The following is a 21,061-nucleotide window of genomic DNA, read 5'->3' on the forward strand; positions in this document are numbered from 1 at the left end:
TGGAAGGATACGATGGTTTTAAACTTAAAAGTTTATTTAGTGTAAGGGAATGGGATTTAGTGTCTCTTGTTGGAACTTGGAGAGAAGAGTCGCCTTATTGTAAGGGATCTGTGTCATATAATGTTTCGAGGAAGAGACGTAGAAACAATCAGATTTATTGAGGAGTATCAGTGCTAATAAACTGTGATTCTTTGGAAGGTATGTCCAGTTTGAATTGCCCGAAGGAATTTAAAGTGGAGAAACAGATTATTATAAAAAAATGCTTCTTAATCATAAATTTCTGTTTCTGTGGGATTCACCGACCTTAATGCCCATGTTAGTAATAAAATGGGGAAGTTTTGTGGCCCATTGCTGTCTGAGGATCGTATTCTAGCAGGTTTTGGTGTGAATGAAGTGTGTAAGTTTAAAACCAATCAGGAAGGAGTGGAGGTAAGAGCCAGTAAGGGCAATGCTACAAAAATAAATAAATGGCTTTATTGGATTTTTGTGGAATGGTTTATTGAATTTTTCTGGTTTTAAAAGGAAGAGTCGGGGAGGATAAAAAAAGTCGGTGAGTTTACGTCTTTTTCGGGTATTGCCCCTAGTGTGGTGGATTATATTTTGATAGAAGTGTCTTTTTACCATCGTGTGGAGGTTTTAGGGTTTTGGAAGTGAAAGGGTCTGACCAAGTGCCAATTGAGACTTTGTTAGAAATAATAGCGTTAGAAAAAAAAATAACACAAAAAAATCAATCAGGGATTTTGGTTGGTTTTGGGCTTTTATTTTTCTACTTCTCATCTGGGGATAGACGTAATATCAGGAAAAAAAAAGGGTTGGTAACAGATAATGACCAATATCTATTCGTAGAGAGATCAATGAAGGGTTGCTATGTATTCGATGGGAATAATATCCTGGAAACTAATAAGGCTGTACTTGCCTGCAGAAGCACAATTGCTTACCTTCGATATGAGTTCCTTCTATCCGTGGGTCATATCTCTTTACTCTTTTCCATATATGAATTACAAACCGTTTGACAATCATTCTGTTCCCACTTTCCCTAACATTGCCAATGTCGAAGAGAAGGAGCCACAAGGATATTCTTTTTTTTTAATTGACAGGGAAAGACTGGTAGAATTGTATGACTTGGTAAAAGGTATTATTAGTCCCTGACTAATGACTATTGTAGTCCATGTAGTCTTTCATTAGTAGAAGATGGGGATATTCACCTTCAAAACAAACCCCAAATTACAGAGTACATTGATGATCATGAAGTGGATCATAAAACGATTCAAATAGTTATTTTACTTCTCACAACTTTGACGCACATTGGTAGTATTTGAAAGGGTAAATATCTTATATAAAAAGATATTTAGGTAAATATGTTATGTAGATATAGAAAGGGTAAATATGTTAATAAATCATATATTCCACCATTGGAAAAGAACTGTTTAAGGAAGGGGACCTACATAAATCATAATTTTTCTGCACTTTAATCAACTCTTAGGGATTTGAGGTAGAACCTAAAGGAATAATCAAAAATGGATTTTATTCAAGTGCTCTTTGCCAATTCTCAACGTATTTCCATTTAAAATCTAAGATTAAGAGATTTTTGATGAATTGGGTAAGATTATGTGCGAAAAACTGCCCTTTACTCGTACACTGTCTACAGCGTCACCTCTCTGTAATCAAGCCATCACAGTCTGTTTGAATTTCAAATCACACACACAGCGATTGTCATCAAAAGAAGTCTACTTATTTCTACAAATAACGATCGCTGTATATGTGATTTGAAATTGAGTATTGTAAATACTCAATTATTTAAAAAATAACACCTCAAGAGGAAAACAAATTGAAGATTGTAGATATTCCTATACCCATCTTTGAGGAAGGGAGGGGGGAATAGGTTATAAAAACTAGAAACTGAAACCAAACAAGCGACAATTTTTTTCCTAAGAAATGCAAATCCAAACTTTATTTTTATCATCCTTTGCAAGTGTGTATATGGGGCCTAAAGTTATGAAGAAAGCTTTGGGAAGAATTTAGATTCGTGTTTTATTCATTCATTAACAACACACGTTAATAAATGATTTAGGCTGGAGCAATCAATGGTGATATTTCCTTCGTGGATACTTATAACTGTAAAAGCGTGATTTCTTAGGAAACTAGATAAAAAAGTCCCTTTAAAAAAATTCTTGTCACTTCTCTCTACATTTCATACTATCTACAGTCGGCAGTTAGGACCTTCAGCACTCACAAACAGGCCACACTTTGCTCAAGTGGGACAGGGGCCTTCAACCGTTGTACTTGGGTCCTCTTTTTACTTGGGCTGGAAAAGGATTCCCGGCTGTCGCAAATTGCCCTCAATTGATTTTTTCAACCCCCTCTGCTCACTTCACTCACAATGGTGGCTAGTTCTGGCCTTCAACCAAATTCATTCAGAGATGTTGCAGAGCTAGGTTCATACAAACTTGAAAAATAAAATTTCTGGCAAGAATTTTTTTACGGATCTCTGGGCTAGAAAAAGATTTCTATCGCCAGGTTTTTGCTTGGGATTTTGTCACCTCCGCCCGCTCACTTTGCTTGCCATGGCCAGCAATTTGGATCTTCCCAGCTGTCCTTGCAGATGGGGTCTTGTATATTTCGGCGGTCCTTGGGCGTCACGCCCTCAAAACGGACCTCGTACATTTGGGTAACGTTTAGCCCTACGCAAATGAAACCTTTTAGGATTTTGTCAAGCTGGAATGTTGCTATATCAGAACCAAATAAGTCATTACAAATGGTGCTTAGTTGTCAAAAGCGGTTTCTTACTTTTCTCTGAGTATGCTTACTTCAATCAGTTTTTGGGAATGATCCAATATCCTTTGGCTGTATTCAAACAGCCTCTTGTGAGTACTCTTGATCAGATATGATAACAAGAAATTTTTAGAGAAGAGGAAAGGGGACAATTTCTTGGGACAAAATTTAGATAAAAAAAAAAAAAAAAAACTTCCGTAAAATGTATTGAGCAAAAAAAAAAAAATTTAATATTTTATAATTTATTTTCCCCAGTGGTACTGGAACATTAACCCGGTCTCAGTTTTTGGGCTTACAGATATATTTGAAAAGCTTGTTGGGCTTGGTGACAAATTCCCCCAGACAGTGAAGGCTCTCCCAGCTCATCATGGGTTTGTCCGCCTCCGTCTTTAATTTCGTGCTTTTACTGTGTATTTGCTGTGCTTTTACTGCGTATTTAGTGTTTTATTGTGTATTACTGTGTATTTAGTCGCTTTGTATGCATTTTTTGTTCTTTCTTATATCTATACTCCGCTTTTGTTAATTTAGCGGGTTAAAAATAAATTATTATTTATTATTATTAAACAGACAGTCGGACAATGGACCATAATCCGTTCCGAAAAACAGGTTTCCGGTTATAGAAAGATAAAGAGTTGTTTATTCACTTCTAAACTTAGTTTCTAATCAGTTGTCAATGGAACAAGTATTTAGAGAATTTGATATTAATAGTGCATTTGATTGGCTAAGTAGGCTGGCTACGCTGGTTTTCGACGGATTATTTTCAGCTAAACAAAAATAGAATTTCTTCAATTTGTACACGAGGTAGCCTATGATGAAGAATGGTAATGTGAAATCGCTATAAGTCTCCACAGTGTGAGGAAAGTTAGAGAAAAAAAGGGAACTTTCCGTAATGAAAGCTCGAGTTTAAAGAGTCCTTTGCACAAGTAGTGAAAATGAAACCTCTTTTGAAAGATTGTTCTTGCTGTGAAAAAATCCCACTTCCAGCAGAATGCAATAGCCGACCCTTTTTACACGCTGCAGAATTAGTTTTAACAGACTTGACCGGCAATTCCAATCCTCTCAATATTCAAGGACTCTTCATATTTCCAAAGTCCATTAAAAGAATCGGTACTCAAGAAGAGCGTGGATTTAAAGCCGAATACCAAGTATACAAGAACCTGAAACAGTCAAACTTGCCAATGTATGTGTTTTACACATTACTAGGCTTGAGAACTAATGAAAATGACTCGAAAAATGAAGAACTGGGGGATTTTTTGATAATAACAAAATCTTCATTAATTATTATAGATGTGAAAGCCTCAGAAGAAAAAGCAACTTTGACGAATATACTGTCAAATGCTCACGTGGACCAACAGAAAAAGGTTATTAAACATATTGAAAACTTTTTACAAAATCATGACTGTAAGTCTGAAACTGGATTCAAATTTGAATCTGATTCAATTTATTATTTTAACGTATATCCGAATACGAATTCACGAATCAAACTAGAACGGCAAGCCAGCCTATTCAAAAATGCATTATTCAAAGACGATTATATACAAACTATTACAAAATTAAGCGAGAAAACAATTAAGCCTGGCGAAAAGTGTGAATATTCACTCAGAACATTGCTGGCATGGTGAGTGTTCCTTTTTTCTTTATTTAATAAAAGAAATTGCAAATCATGTCCTTCGGCTCTTACCTTTTGGTAAGAATCGTAGGTAAGGCCAGATAAAATTAATGAACTATGTGCGTAGGTATTTATTGGCGGAGGGAGGGGGGGCTGACCCTGCTGAGAATAAAAGACATAACTGGAATAACAATAATTGACTAATATAGGGACGGGGTGTAGACCCAAAGGTTTCCGTGCGCAGGAGCTTGAGTTTATTACAATATTAGAACAGACAATATAATCTTAAATATTAAAATAACTGTTTTCGTCGTTCTAATAGCTCATGCAAAATCTTATATTTTTTTTGACAATTGATAGTTTCATAAAAATGTATGACTATGCTGGGGCCGGAACAGGGGAGGCAGGGTCTGCTCCCTCCAATGATTTTTCAGGCGCCCTCATTCGGTTTCTTAAGCTTGTCAATTTGGTGCATTATTGGCGGTCAATTATTTGGTCAATTTTCTTATCTTGTCTTACATTACCCACCCCCCCCCTCTCCCAATTTTTTGCTCTAGATATGCCTTTGCAACTATGCCTATACTCCCACAAAGAGGGAAGGGTAGATGGAGTGTTTCCCCTTAAGATTGATCCCAAGGCTTGAATGGTAAACAGAACAGTAATATAAGTAGTAATAGTGTATAAGGTTTCACGATAGATGGTATAATGTGACCAGGTTTTCATGATATATGGTATAATGCGACCATGTTTTTACGATAGATGGTATAATGCGTCCAGGTTTCACGATAGATGGTATAATGCGAGCAGGATTCAATTGCACATGGAATTACACAAGAATATGCAGTGCAGTTTCACAATAGATGGTATAAAGCGACCAATCCTTTTGTATTATATACCTATAAAGTGATCAAAACGTTTTGAAAATATAGTTGAGATTGTATAACGCAACCAGACGGGTTTTTGAGGCACTTTCATCATAACTTTTTTTTTTTTTTTTTTTTTTTTTTTTTTTTTTTAGCAAAAACTAGAAATTGTCAGACGGGTTTCTGAGGCAACACCTATTTTTTGGACAATTGCCTTAACTCGAGACTAGTTTCTTAGGAATGTCTCGTTGCTAATTACAAAATCGGATGCTACACCCAGAATTGTTTGATTGACATATGCTGTTAAAAGCTAACTCTGTTTGCAAAAAGGGATAGGCGATTTGCGAATTGGACTATACGAACGATCATATTTGAATAATAGGGAAAAAACAGAGCTAGATAACATTTTCGAATTGGATCATATGAAGGTGGAGAAAAAGGGTTAAACTGATTAGCAGTTAGGGTAGCCCCGAAGGGCTTGTTAACTCAGACAATTTGCTATAAATTTGGAACGACACCAATCTATGAAAATTGTTGATGATTGTAGTATGACATTATGAGTTGACCTAGATTCATCTCTCCGATTTGTTCTGTATAATACACAAGTGGTGTTTGAACAGTGTTGTCAATTTAAAATAGGGTCTAACGTTATAGTATACTAAAAAGTTGATACTAAGAGAGATGTAGATGGCAAGAAAAGAATTTTAATAATGACACTCAGAACAACCCATAGAAATCCTTACAAATCAAGTAGTAAGGTGTATTTGAGTACGAACCGTCAAGGATCATAAGCACCAACGACCCTAACCACCAGAGACCTCAACCCCCAAAGGTCCCCTACCCCCAAACTCCAAAGGGGCCGCCTCCCCTCCTAATTTTTACCCCACACCCCCTTTTTCAAAGTTCTTTTGAAGTTTTTTTAAATTTTTTTTATTATTTTTTTGCATGATGTATTTTTTCAACTTTTTTTTGACATCTCAGAATGATATGTAACATACTTAAAACAAAAAGTCACATTTAATATTTTCCAAATTCAAAATGAGAGTGATATAGAAATGTAAGTCGCAACTTTTACTATTAGAAAAATATTGTTTGTAATAGCACTTTTTTTTATTGGACTAAATTTTTTTTTGGACTTCGAAATTATTCAACTCTTTTTCTTATTTATCTTAAAATGACATGAAATATGCTTATGGCTCTAACAATTGTACTCTAAGCTTGCTCAGAGACACGATGCGGCTTTCCTAGGGGTACTCTATGTCCGTTTATCGACACTACCTAGTTTATTGGATGTATTAAATCAGTATTTTTTACACAGTGGAACAATAAAAACAACTCATATCTCTAAGAAGTGAATATGAAGCATTTTAAGAAAGTATGTTCACATGATAGTGTTATTGTAGCATTGAATTCTGACAAGGAGAAGTATTTAAACTATGAAATAATTACAAGTGGTAGCACCATCGGAAACGTATGCTTGCATTGTCATGACAGTAAGGAATTAAATTTCTTTGGAGTACCAACAAATTATTCTTATGATGATAGATATGCGAAACTGAGATTACTAGAGATGATTGCACTAAAAGAGAATGCCAACATAAAAATAATACTTGATGAAGAAGGGCATCTTCTTGATAATGCTTGTTGTAACATGTTACCCAGTGTTGAACCGCATCGTCAGCTTTCAGTTATTAGCACTCAAATGAAAGCAAAGACGAAAAGAAAGGCCTACTCTTCTACTAATATCATAAACCATATCTTGTGTACGTGCCGGAACTGTTACCTGTGTAAAAATAGTGTGATAATAGACAGTGAAGTTGCCAGAAAATTAAAAAGGGTATTGGCAGAAAATATCACTAAAGAATATAAAGATGAATCGATGAAAAAAAAGTAGCAGCAAACGTTACTGCCATTGATCAAACAGTCAATGAACCAAATAATACCAAAGACGAAAAGCATATTGAGCCTGTCAATGACACATCTGTAAAAATTGCTTATGACTCAAAATGGAATAATGATTATTTTACTGATTACAAACTAAGAGAAGACAAAAGCTATAGTATCAAGAGAGAACATGGTGAACCATTTTATGGAATAGATTCAAAATGTCCAAAGTTGTTCATTGATATTAATAATGTATAATAATAATAATTTTTTTTTGTATTAATATTCTACATGATATTATTTCATTAAAAATATGTTATGCATTACATTGTTATGTGTTCATTATTTTTAGAGTAAGCCAGCATATCAAACGTTTAGAATGTCTATTAAAACATCGGAGATGTAAGAAAAGGAATTAGCATACATCATATGTCGGATAGATAGGTTAACATAGAGAAAATCTAAGCATAAGAATGAATAAAATCTCTATCAGCATCTATTGACAGATACTTGGGATAGCTTTGACGGAATCTAAGTATTAGAGTGAATAAATTCTTTATCAATTTTTTTTGGCTTATACGTTTGATAAAACTGATATGATTTAAATATGAAATTTAATACGTTTTTTTTTAAAATTCCTTACCAATATCATTTGTCGTTCAAGTCAAACAGCACTGACATAATCTATCTATTAGAATGAATAAATTCTTTATCATCAGCCGTTGTCGGATTTGTCATTATGAAAAAATTGTAAGTAAGTAACAAACTCTTTCTTTAATTCACCTCTTGCATACACAATATAGAAATTATAAAAAAATAATTGTAATTTCCAGACTTCATTTGCATGCAATAGATACCAAGAGTTCTATGAATCCTCCCCACAATGAATTCGAAGGGTTTTATGACTCCTCTCCACAATGAATTAAGATGGCCTTAGGACTCATCCCCCAAGCCATAACTCCATTCAACCTTGAGCGAAGGTATAAAAGCTTAATGAAGTACTTTACTACGTAACAACTACATTAATAGCTTCCAATATGATAGGACTGTATGACACAGAATTTATCGGTGTAAAAAAATCATCTTGTGGTGTTATATTTGAATGTGCATTTTTATTATTGTCTACGGAACTCGAAGAAATTGACTGTTATAATTGGATAGTGAATTATAATATGTTTGAGTATGATAAAAGCTTGTGGAGTACTACATTACGTTATATAAACAGACTGGGATTCTACGATAGAGTGATTACGCCACTTAATAATAGTGGTCAGGAACTGAGAAATGTTCAGGAGGAAGTCAGTGAAATTTTCACCTTTTTCGGGGTTGAAGCACTCTATGTAAAGGGTATTGTATCTACAGATAAAGTTTTAATTCAAAAGTGTGACCCTAGGATTCCAGTTTTCAATCTAGAAGAATTTAAGTGTCCTAAATTTTAAGGGGCTTATCACCGTCCTGAAGATGAGGTTAGGTTCTTCGCGCAGTGAATACCCAAGGACATACCAGATCGTGATAAATGCATGAGACACAGTGAACTTTAAGTACTATTTTTTATGTAAATATGTAATTTTTCTAAAAAAATCTATTAATGTGTTTAAGCAATAAATATCTTTAAGCTTAACCCGTCTTTATTCTTTAGAATAGTTCCATTCATTTCATTAAATTATGAAGAAATTGTAAGTAACAATTTCTTTCTTGAACTCACCACTTGTATACACAATGCAGAAATTCCATTCAAGAAATTATGAAAAAATAGTAAGTAAGTAGCAAATTCCTGAATCCCACAGGCATACAAAAACACATAAGGATTCTGACATACAAAGCAAGAATCACAGGCATTGAGATAGGTAAACATCCGCCCAGACACATAGGCAAGGAGAGAGAGAGAGACAAAAACACTTATAAATATATGGATTCAGTCATACAAACTGACAGAGACAGGCACAGAGATAAGAAAACACCCGTCCAGACACATAAGCAGAGGAAGTAAGTGAGACAAAAACACATTTAAATGCAAGGATTCTGACATACAAAGCAACAATCACAGGCATTGAGATAGACAAACATCCGCCCAGACACATAGGCAAGGAGAGCGAGACTGACAAAAAAACACATAAATATATAGATTCAGACATTCAAAGGAACAATCACATGCATTGAGATAGGCAAACACCCGCCCAGACAAATAAGTAGAGGAAGTGAAAGAGACAAAAACACATATAAATATATATATTCTGACATACAAATCGACAAAGACAGTCACTGAGATAAGCAAACATCCGCCCAGACTTATAGGCAAGGAGTGAGAGAGACAAAAACACATGCAAATATATGGATTCAGACATACAAACCGACAGAGACAGGCATTGAGATAGGCAAACACCTACCCAGACACATAAGCAGAGGAAGTGAGGGAGACAAAAAACATATAAATATATGAATTCTGACATACAAAGCAACAATCACAGGCATTGAGATAGACTATCATCCGCCCAGACACAAAGGCAAGGAGAGCGAGAGTGACAAAAACACATATAAATATATAGATTCAGACATACAAAAAGTTGGGTTGATCTAGGTTCAATTAGAGTGACGCGCCACTCTAATTGAACCTAGATCAACCCAACTTTTTGGATATCTCTCTCACTATGAGTGTGCGTCCGGGCGGGAGTTTACCTATCACAAAGCCTTTAATTGTTGGTTTGTATATCAGAATCCATTTTTATATATATGTTTTTGTATTTCTCACTTCCTCCGCTTATGTGTCTGGGAGGATGTTTGCCTATCTCAATGCCTGTCATTGTTGCTTTGTATGTCTGAATCTCTATCTGTGCATGTGTTTTTGTCTCTCTCACTCTCCGGGCGGATGTTTGCTTATCTCAGTGCCTGTCTGTGTCGGTTTGTATGTGAGAATCCATTTATTTATTAGTGTTTTTGTCTCAATCACTTCCTCTGCTTATGTGTCTGGGCGTATGTTTGCCTATCTCAATGCCTGTGATTGTTGCTTTGTATATCAGAACCCTTACATTTACAGGTGTTTTTGTCTCTCTCACTTCCTCTTCTTATGTGTCTGGATGGGTGTTTGCTTATCTCAGTGCCTGTCTCTGTCGGTTTGTATGCCTGAATCCATATATTTATATGTGTTTTTGTCTCCCTCACTTCCTCTGCATATGTGTCTGGGCGGGTGTTTTCCTATCTCAATGCCTGTGATTGTTGCTTTATATGTCAGAATCCTTACATTTATGTGTTTTTGTCTCTCTCACTTCCTCTGCTTATGTGTCTGGGGGGATATTTGCCTATGTATGTCTGAATCAGTTTATTTGCATGTGTTTTTGTCTCTCTCACTCTCCTTACCTATGTGTCTGGGTGGATGTTTGCTTATTTCAGTGACTGTCTATGTCGATTTGTACGTCAGAATCTATATATTTATATGTGTTTTTGTCTCTTTCACTTCCTCTACTTATGGGTCTGGGCGGGTGTTTGCCTATCTCAATGCCTGTGATTGTTCCTTTTCATGTCTGAATCTATATATTTATATGTGTTTTTGTCACTCTCGCTCTCCTTGCCTATGTGTCTGGGCGGATATTTGACTATCTTAATGCCTGTGATTGTTGCTTCGTATGTCAGAATCCTTACATTTATATGTGTTTTTGTCTCCCTCGCTTCCTCTGTTTATGTGTCTGGGCGAGTGTTTGCTTATCTCAGTGCCTGTCTCTGTCGGTTTTTATGCCTGAATTCATATATTTATGTGTGTTATCGCTCTCCTTGCCTATGTGTCAGGGCGGATATTTGCCGATCTCAATGCCTGTGATTGTTGCTTTGTATGTCTGAATTCTTAGATTTATATGTGTTTTTGTATGCCTGTGGGATTCAAGAAAGAATTTGCTACTTACTTACAATTTTTTCATAATTTCTTGAATGGAATTTCTGCATTGTGTGTCCAAGTGGTGAGTTCAAGAAAGAAATTGTTACTTTCAATTTCTTCATAATTTAATGAAATGAATAGGACTATTCTAAAGAATAAAGACGGGTTAAGCTTAAAGATATTTATTGCTTAAACACATTAATAGATTTTTTGAGAAAAACACATATTTACATAAAAATAGTACTTAAAGTTCACCGTGTCTCATGCATTTATCGCGATCAAATATTTCCTTAGGTATGCACTGCGTGAAGAACCTAATCTCATGTTCAGGACGGTGATAAGCCCCTTCAAATTTAGGACACTTAAATTCTTCTAGATTGGAAAGTGGAATCGTTGGGTCACACTTTTAAATTAAAACTTTATCTGTAGGTACATTACCCTTTACATAGAGTGCTTCAACCCCAAAAAAGGTGCAAATTTCACTGACTTCCTCCGGAACATTTCTCAGTTCCTAACCACTATTATTAAGTGGCGTAATTACTCTATCGTAGAATCCCAGTCTGTTTATATAACGTAATATAGTACTCCACAAGCTTTATCATACTCAAACATATTATAGTTCACTATCTAATGATAACAGTCAATTTCTTCGAGTTCCATAGACGATAATAAAAATGCACATTCAAATATAACATCACAAGATGATTTTTTTAAACTGATAAATACTGTGTCATACAGTCCTTTCATCTTGGAAGCTATTAATGTAGTTGTTACGTAGAGAAGTACTTCATCAAGCTTTTGTACCTTCTCTCAAGGTTGAATAGAGTTATTGATTGGGGGATGAGTCCTCAAGCCACCTGAATTCATTGTGGAGAGGAGTCATAAAACACTTAGAATGCATTGTGGGGAGGACTCTTAGAACTCTCGGTATCTATTGCATGCAAATGAAGTCTGGAAATTATAATTATTTTTTTTTAATTTCTGTATTGTGTATCCAAAAGGTGAATTCAAGAAAGAGTTTGTTACTTACTTACAATTTTTTCATAATAACAAATCCGACAACGGCTGATGATAAGGAATTTATTCATTCTAATAGATAGATTTTGTCAATGTTATCTGACGTACCCGACAAATGATATCGATAAAGAATTTTAATAAAAAAATTGTTCAATTTGATACTAAAATTATGTCAGTGTTATCAAATGTATCTGTCAAAAGACAGTGATAAAGATTTTATTCACTATAATACTTATATTCCGTCAAAGCTATCCCAAGTATCTGTCAATAGATGTTGATAGAGAATTTATTCATTCTTATGCTTAGATTTTCACCATGTTAACCTATCTATCCGAAATATAATGTATGCGAATTCCTTTTCTTACATCTCCGATGTTTTAATAGACATTCTAAACGTTTGATATGCTAGCATACTCTAAAAATAATGAACACATAACAATGTAATGCATAACATATTTTTAATGAAATAATGTCATGTAGGATATTAATACAAAAAATATATTATTATTATACTTTATTAATATCAATGAACAACTTTGGACATTTTGAATCTGTTCCATAAAATGGTTCACCATGTTCTCTCTTGATACTATAGCTGTTGTCTTCTCTTATTTCGTAATCAGTAGAATAACCATTATTCCATTATGAGTCATACACAATTTTTACAGGTGTGTCATCGACAGGCTTAATATACTTTTCGTCTTTGGTATTATTTGGTTCATTGACTGTTTGGTAATTGGCAGTAACGTTTGCTGGTACTTTGTTTTTCATCGATTCATCTTTATATTCCTTAGTGATATTTTCTGCCAATATCCTTTTTATTTTTCTGGCAAATTCACTGTCTATTATCACACTATTTTTACACAGGTTACAGTTCCGGAACGTAGACAAGATATGGCTTATGATATTAGTAGAAAAGTAGGCCTTTCTTTTCGTCTTCGCTTTCATTTGAATGCTAATACCCGAAAGCTGACGATATGGTTTAACACTAGGTAACATGTTACCACAAGCACTAGCAAGAAGATGCCCTTCGTCATCAACTATTATTTTTATGTTGGCATTCTCTTTGAGCGTAATCATCTCCGGAGATCTCAATCTCGCATATCTTCCATCATAAGAGTTGAATTTTTTGGTACTTCAAAGAAATTTAATTCCTTACTGTCATGACAATTCACGCATACGTTTCCGATGGCGCTACCACTTGTACTTATTTCATAGTTTAAATACTTCTCCTTGTCAGCATTCAGTGCTACAATAATACTATCATGTGAACATACTTTCTTAAAATGCTTCATCTTCACTTCTTAGAGATATGAGTTGTGTTTATTGTTCCACTCTGTAAAAAATACTGATTTAGTACATCCAATAAACTTTGTAGTGTCGATAAACGGACATAGAGTACCATTGGGAAAGCCATATCGTGTCTCTGAGCAAGCATACAGTACAATTGTTAGAGCCATAAGCATATTTCATGTCATTTAAAGATACGTGAAAAAAAAGTTCAATAATTTCTTAGTCCAAAAAAAAATTTAGTCCAATAAAAAAAAAGTGCTACTACAAACAATATTTTTCTAATAGTAAAAGTTGCGACTAACATTTCTATATCACTCTCATTTTGAATTTGGAAAATATTAAATTTGATTTTTTTTATGTTTTAAGTATGGTACATATCATTCTAAGAGATTTAAAAAAAAAGTTGAAAAAATATATCATGTTAAAAAAATAATAAAAAAAGTAAAAAAAAAACTTAAAAAAAACTATAAAAAATGGGAGTGGGGGACAAAAAGTCGGAGGGCAGGTGGCCCCTTTAGAGTTTCAGGGTAGGAGAAATTTAGGGATTGAAGTCTTTGTTGGGTAGGGTCGTTAGTACTTATTATACTTGACGGTTCCTTCTCAAACACACTATAGCACTTGGTTTTCAAAGATTTCTATTGAGTTTTATTAAGATCCTTATTAAAATTATCTTACCCTCAACTAAATATGTCTTAATGTTAACCGTTTATTATACTATAGCGTTACACCCTATTTTCAATTGACAAGACTGTTCAAACACCACTTGTGTATTATACAGAACACATCGGAGAGGTGAAGCTAGGTCAACTCACAATGTCATTCTATCATCGTTAGCCATTTTCATAGATTGATGTTGTCCCAAATTTATAGCAAATTGTCTGAGTTAACAAGCCCTTCGGGGTTACCTTAACTGCTAATCAGTTTAACCCTTTTTCTCCACCTTCATATGATCTAATTCGCAAATTTTATCTAGCTCTGTTTTTCCCTATTATTCAAATAAGATCGTTCGTACAGTCCAATTTGCGAATTCCTTATCCCTTTTTGCAAATAGAATTAGTTTTTAACAGCATATGTCAATCAAACAATTCTGAGTGTAGCATCCGATTTTGTAATTAGCAACGAGACATTCCTAAGAAACTAGTCTCGAGTTAAGGCAATTGTCCAAAAAATAGGTGTTGTCTCAGAAACCCGTCTGACAATTTCTAGTTTTTGCTTACAAAAAAAAGAAAAAAAAAGAAAAAAAGGAAAACACGTTATGATGAAAGTGCCTCAAAAACCCGTTTGGTTGCGTTATACAATCTCAACTATAGTTTTAAAACGTGTTTGATCACTTTATAGGTATATAATATAAAAGGATTGGTCACTTTATACCATCTATCGGGAAACTGCACTGTATATTCTTGTGTAATTCCATGTGCAATTGAAACCTGCTCGCATTATACCATCTATCGTGAAACCTTATGCACTATTACTACTAATATATAATTATAACTTGTTTTGATTTTGAGCCCCTGGCCTCCAAATAAATGTTTTGATCTTCCACTAAGAGTTAAAACAGTATATACCATTAATAACTTATTTAATTACCCTAGAAAGTGGTGTCAATTACACTGAAAACGGAAAGAAAATACAAGACGCGCGAAAAAACTTAAAATTTTTTAAACCATTTTGGACAATAAAACATATCAAACGTGAGCCTGTGTAATTAACAAGACAACAGTACTTAATTCTAGTCTCAGGGCCAGAAGTGATCGAAAAAGAGACATAAAACAGGGTGAAAGTGGCTTAATAGTTGGTGAGCTTCCTTTTTCAACTTTGAATGCAACTTTTCATGCAAGGGAAGAATAAAAACTGTCTATGTTTGAACCTCGCCAACCTTAAGTCAAAAGAGACCATAGACACTATCATCAGCTCTGTTTCCCATTTTTAATCTAAGAAATATATCATATATATATTCATTTTAGTGGAGGGATAATTATAAAAAATATAATTTTTTTTTGTATTTGGGAGTAAAAAAAAGTTCATTTAATATAATATTTTGAAAATCTCATATGATGGAGGGGAAGAGGGCTCTTGGCACTCTCATAGACTCAGTTGTAGATTCATAAGTTTTCTTTATTGGATAGTTTTAAAGGCTTAATTTTATAATTTCCAAAGATACTGAATTTTAAATTTCACTATTTCTGTTTCAGGTTCTACGGTACCTATCTTAGGCTATGCTTAAAATCAGACTGTTTGAAAATTGAGACAAATCTTACAGTAAAGAACGAATTAAACGAAGAGTACAAACTACCAGCCAAGAGAAGGAACAAAGATATTGGGGGGATTTTCTTGACCCCTGCCCAGAAAGCAATTGTGGATAGTGATGAGCGTTATTTACACATCATTGGTCTACCAGGAACAGGAAAAACTTACTGTTTACTGCTAAAAATGGTCAAGGAATTTTTTGAAATTTGGCAGTTTTATATCAAAAACAGAAAAGAAAATAAAGAAATAATTGTTGTATTTCATCGTGATATGCTTACATTACAATATATTCAGAAAATTTTCTGGCAAACGGTCAAAAAACAGCTAGAACAAAAACGTATAATACGAGAAGAGGGAATGTCGCATTTAGTCAAATTTGTTTTTGAGAGAGATTGCATCGACATTGATTCTAAGGTGCTGTTCCAAACTGAAAATTATGATTTAGAAATAAAATTCAAGGTATTCTGTGATGACGTATCTACAGAAACTCTCGACTTTAACCACGTGAATAGAACCAGTGAAATTTTTAAGGCTGTTGACCGCTCGAATTTTTGCTGGTGGACATCATACTCTGTCATACCACTCCTTAGAAATTTTTATAGACCCTTATCGCTTTTAGAACTGAAAAACAACATTATATATGAGCGTAACAAATATGTGTGTCTTACAGACAGTCTAAGATATACTGCCTCTATACATTCCCTTATAAATGTCCTTATAACTTTAAGTGAAGATATTGACTTAAGCCGTTTAGGTCTTCCAAGATTTAAGCATAATGATTTCAGCCCAGGAACAAGAGTTGTTGGAGAGACTCCTAAGTTTGTATCTGTGGCAGACTATAAGGAGATGGCAGTAGAAGTCCAGAAATTATTCCAGAGCTTGGTGAAAGATGAACAACTTGAAAGTAATAATATAGCTGTAATCACATGCCTTATACCCTATGCGGAATCAGAAGAGTTAGAGTAAGCAATTATTTTTATCAATCTAATTTATATTTTTAGTAAACTATTTAAATATATTTAGTTAACTTTATTCGTTAGTTTGTCATGTAATTTAATTAATATTTGCTTGTTTAACCTGTTTACCAAGGATAATCACTTTGATTAAAATTTTTAATTTAATGTTATTTATTTAATTAAGTTTCTATAAGTTATTCTAGTATATATATAGTCATTGCTAAGTCTTCAATTATTTCAGAATAAAGTAGTAGTCACATTCTCTTATGAATAAGTGCAAAGGACAAATCAGTGACTATTTTTAACTATTAATTTTCAAAAACCTTTTCCACAAACGGCCGTGAAAAATCAAGAAATAAAGTCAACCGAAACAGTACCATAAATTACCATCAATAAACAAATACTTGTAAAACCCGAAACGAACAGAGATCACACTAAAGATCCAAGTCAAAATCAAATTGAGCCGAAACTACTACAATGAAGACTACTACAAGGCTAACGCTATCTGTGTCTTCTAAAGCCCAGAATATTATTTGCAGTTGCTGAAAATGATCTTTATTTTCAACTACGTGTTTTTATTTCTCATAAATTAAAAAAAAAATCACCATCTTAACCAAGGTTACTAAAAAACTTTGTTTTATAGCCGATGGAATATACATAACCACAATACTAGGGGTGGGAATGATTATTATACTTCACCTGTAGTGGCAGACAGGTCCACGTTTTCTTTTATTATGTAGGGTAAAAAATTATGGAATAATTTAGAAAATGATATGAAGAAGATAGAAAATTTTAGTGATTTTAAACGAAAATTGAAATAAAAATTATTAAATGAGTATGAATTTCAATTTTGTTTGTCTTGAAGGAGATTTGATTTTAGCTAAGATGTAATTGTTTGTTGGTTGGGGAGTGTGACCCCACATCATGGATATGGCATGTAGTTGCGGGTCCTGTAGTATTATTATTCTTTTATATTGTTTTTCTTTTTTTTCTTCCTTTCTTATTATAGTGAATTTAAATGATGTTATATCTTTGTGTTTTTATTTATCTGATTCACCTCACGTCAACCGTTTGGTTTTGGGTAGCTAACACATTTTGCATGCAGACCCGCTGTACTTTACCCCACCCCCCTAATGTGCAAATATATAGCCCAAATTATAGATTTTCCATCTATTCTGTCATTTGTCTTTGTGGCTATGAAACTGGTTTTCTAAAATCTAACCTAAGGATAATTCTTTAGTACGTTTCGTTTAATTGACAAGCACCAAACTTACTCCTATAATATAAAATTAATATAATATTTATATTAATATAATATATAATATTTAATATAATATAAAATTAATATAATATTAATATATTATAATATAATATTAATATAATTAATATAATATTAATATAATATAATATTAAAATTAATATAAAATTTAGCAGCCAAAGAAATGGTATTTACCAATAAAACTAATGAAGGAAATAAGGAATTTTGGAATTATCTACACATATTCCAAAAAACGGTCAGTATATAAGAAAAAGGTAAGTCAAAAGGTAATAAAAAGGTAAGAAAAAAGAAGGTATAGTCAGCAGCCTGTGACCCGTGAGCCACCTTGGGGTGATCGGTGGATTTTTTTTTAGCTTTTGTAATAATAATTTATGTTAAAAACTCATTGCAATTATTTTCTTAATCACTAAATTATTTTGTTCTTCACTAAAATAATTATTCTGAAAGAAAATATTACTGACCCAACCGTCCCTTTAATATTCACAAGTCAAAACATGTTGCCGACCACTGGTGTTCTAGCAGGGTAAGATGATGGTTAACTGTGGGGTTGATATCAACTCTGAAGGTAAACTTATAAGGAATAGGGATCTCAAAATTTTGATTCGACATGATAGGGGTTAGGTGAGGGCTTTATAGCAGAAAAGGAACTGAAAGACAAGTGAAAGTAGTATTATTATAGTTCACAACTATCTCCACAGCCCCAGTGTCAATCTTTATCTTGCCCTGCTATGATAACTCAACCAATAGAAACACGAAAACAGAAATGAAAAAAAAGTAAAAATAAATACGACAGGATATTCTCTACCACATAGCCTATTCTACATATATTTGTAATATAGTATATTATTCCAAAATTGCTTTTTTTTCTTTTTATTTTCATCTGTCAGTCTTTCTTTGAGGCTGATCCATTTTAAGCGTGGGGAATTTTTCATGGGGGTATTTTCCGTGAGGGGGATTTTCCCGCAGTGAGGGGATTTTCCTGGGAGGAATTTCAGCGGAGGGAGTTTTCTGGGAGGAGTTTCCACGGGAAGGATTTTTCCGGGGGTAGTTTTCTGCATGGGAAAATTTTCAAAGGGAATTTTCAACGAGGGAGAGGAAATTTTTGAGGAGGGGTTTTCTGGGGGGAAGGAATAATCCCGATCCCTGTTCTTTAGGATGTGGTGCAATATTTTAGTTTTCCTTTTTTACATTCTAGGGTGAAAACAGATTGGAGGACCAATCCAACTGAGATCGCTGCAGGTCTGAGTCTTTTTGATAGACAAAAAGCCATCCCAATATACCCAGTGCGACAAAGTGACCCTGATGACTCCAAAGATGGCTCAGTTTTAATTTCTGAACATGTTTATAGCATAAGTTTTGCTTATGAGAATATTACCAAACGATTAAATGATACAGAAGTATCATATAATTCTGCTTTTATGCTAAGAGGACAAGAAGTCAATTATGTTATCGTATGTGTAACAAAAGACCCTTATTACTTTCCATTATCCAACAGGAATATTATCAATAAACCCTGCAAGAACTGGGAAGAATGTCGAATATTTGATATTATTGAAGCAGTAAGTAGGGCTGTCTCTGGTGTAACTATTTTTTATATTAACGGAGATTCACTGCTTAGTAATATTGCAAACTCTTTAGAAAAAGTATATCCAGCTATCTGCACAAATAGTACATACAAAAAGGAAATTAACCTAAAAGATATGATGAAAGATTATGTGTCGTTTAGTGTATACACAATTTATAAGCTTAATAGTGTGAATGCGGCATATGACTTTCTCTTCTTTCATTTCAATTATCACTCATTACGGTTTCCAGGGATTTCACACCAAACTCTTTCTGGTTTACACTCTGGTTGCAATTTTCACTGCATCGACAATTTGATGCAAGAGCTAGGTTGCAATGATAATTCACAAAGTCTTCTCAAAGATCTATTTATTAAAATGATTATCTTCGGACAAATTATATCTTTATTGAGAACAATCCTTGATAATTTTGACGAATACAAGACCACTACAATTTACTACAATAACAAGGAATTTAAAATTGAGCTTGCAGACATTGACTTAAAGGAATATCTGCAAGGCTGGATGAAGAAATTAGAAACGACAACAGTAGAGGAGGCGGTCAATTTTCTGACAGGGAATAATCTTCCTTCTAACAGTAATATCACCCAATTCTCATCTTTGATCAAAACTTTGATTTTTGTCATTGAGACAAAACTATTTCCTTTCATACCAGTAATCTTTCAAAATACTTGTGTTAATAATGAAAGTTATCCTGTATGGGTATTCGAAACAAGTCACAGTCGAAAAATTACTTTCTTTGACGAAGGAGAAGAAATCATTGATACCATCTTACATGATACCAAAGAAGGTGGGGTAATAATTGAAAATACACAAACTGAAAACTATGACCAAGCAAAAGAGCAATTAGAGGTATTTCTGGAATTAATTCCAGGATTCAAATCCAAATCAAAAAAGGTTTCTAATGATGAGGAGTGTTCTGAATCATCGTATATGCAGCTAAGGCATATGGAAATAATTGATAAACTTCGTAAAATCTACAATTGGCTTCCTTTTGGCATTAATTTATCTTTATATGATGATACAAAGAGCCTATACTTCGATAAGTTAGTCTGTCTACTTGAATTATGGATCACAGAAACAAATGATTTCGACGGTAAAACTTCTGATTTTGTCAAAGAAATATGTACTCTAATAGAATGCAGCCTAGATGTGCTTAAATTCAATATTAAACAAATTAACCGTGACTGTAGATTCCAAATGTTCATCTTTGAATTTCCCGGATGGGTAGCTGGATTTAGCGACGATGTCTTAAGTCCTGTTAAGAAATTGAACCAAATGTTACTTGGTTTTCAAAAATTGTATTTAGAGTTGATACCATAAAGAAGGAGAGAGAGAAAGAGAGGGGGATAGAGAGAGGGAGGTTAAAGAGAAACACCTTAAAACTTCTTTTTATCAAATGTACTTAAATAGCAAATTTATTAACTGTTTCTTCTTATTTTTGTTCTTGTGCTGCGTCAAATGCAACGTAAATTACAGGTATTCAAACATACAGTTAGAATGAAGGCGCCGCATAACTAAAACAATTGTTCAAAACTTTGGTTAGAGATAAAATCCTGATGTTTTTTCTAGGTATGCAATGCTTTGATCACAATGAGACGACATTTAAAACTATTTAAAATCATGTTGTCATTTTTTCTTTTTTGTCAAGTAAACAATATTTTGCTGAGCCAAAACTTATATTATTAGGCAA

The 21,061-nt window shown here is 33.7% G+C and overlaps 1 protein-coding gene across 1 annotated transcript; it reads left to right on the forward strand.

Moving 5' to 3' along the window:
- The first annotated feature begins 3,462 nt into the window (after positions 1-3,462).
- On the forward strand, positions 3,463-21,044 carry LOC148955538 (uncharacterized). Its single transcript, XM_089102720.1, has 3 exons — positions 3,463-4,390; positions 15,496-16,512; positions 18,981-21,044. Exons 1-3 carry the CDS (start codon positions 3,705-3,707, stop codon positions 20,689-20,691), a joined length of 3,414 nt encoding a protein of 1,137 aa, XP_088958846.1. The 5' UTR covers positions 3,463-3,704; the 3' UTR covers positions 20,692-21,044.
- Positions 21,045-21,061: the final 17 nt, after the last annotated feature.

This window comes from Artemia sp. Qi Xiang Cuo, chromosome 2 (assembly GCF_049724085.1).
Source record: "Artemia sp. Qi Xiang Cuo chromosome 2, ASM4972408v1, whole genome shotgun sequence".
NCBI lineage: Eukaryota > Metazoa > Arthropoda > Branchiopoda > Anostraca > Artemiidae > Artemia > Artemia sp. Qi Xiang Cuo.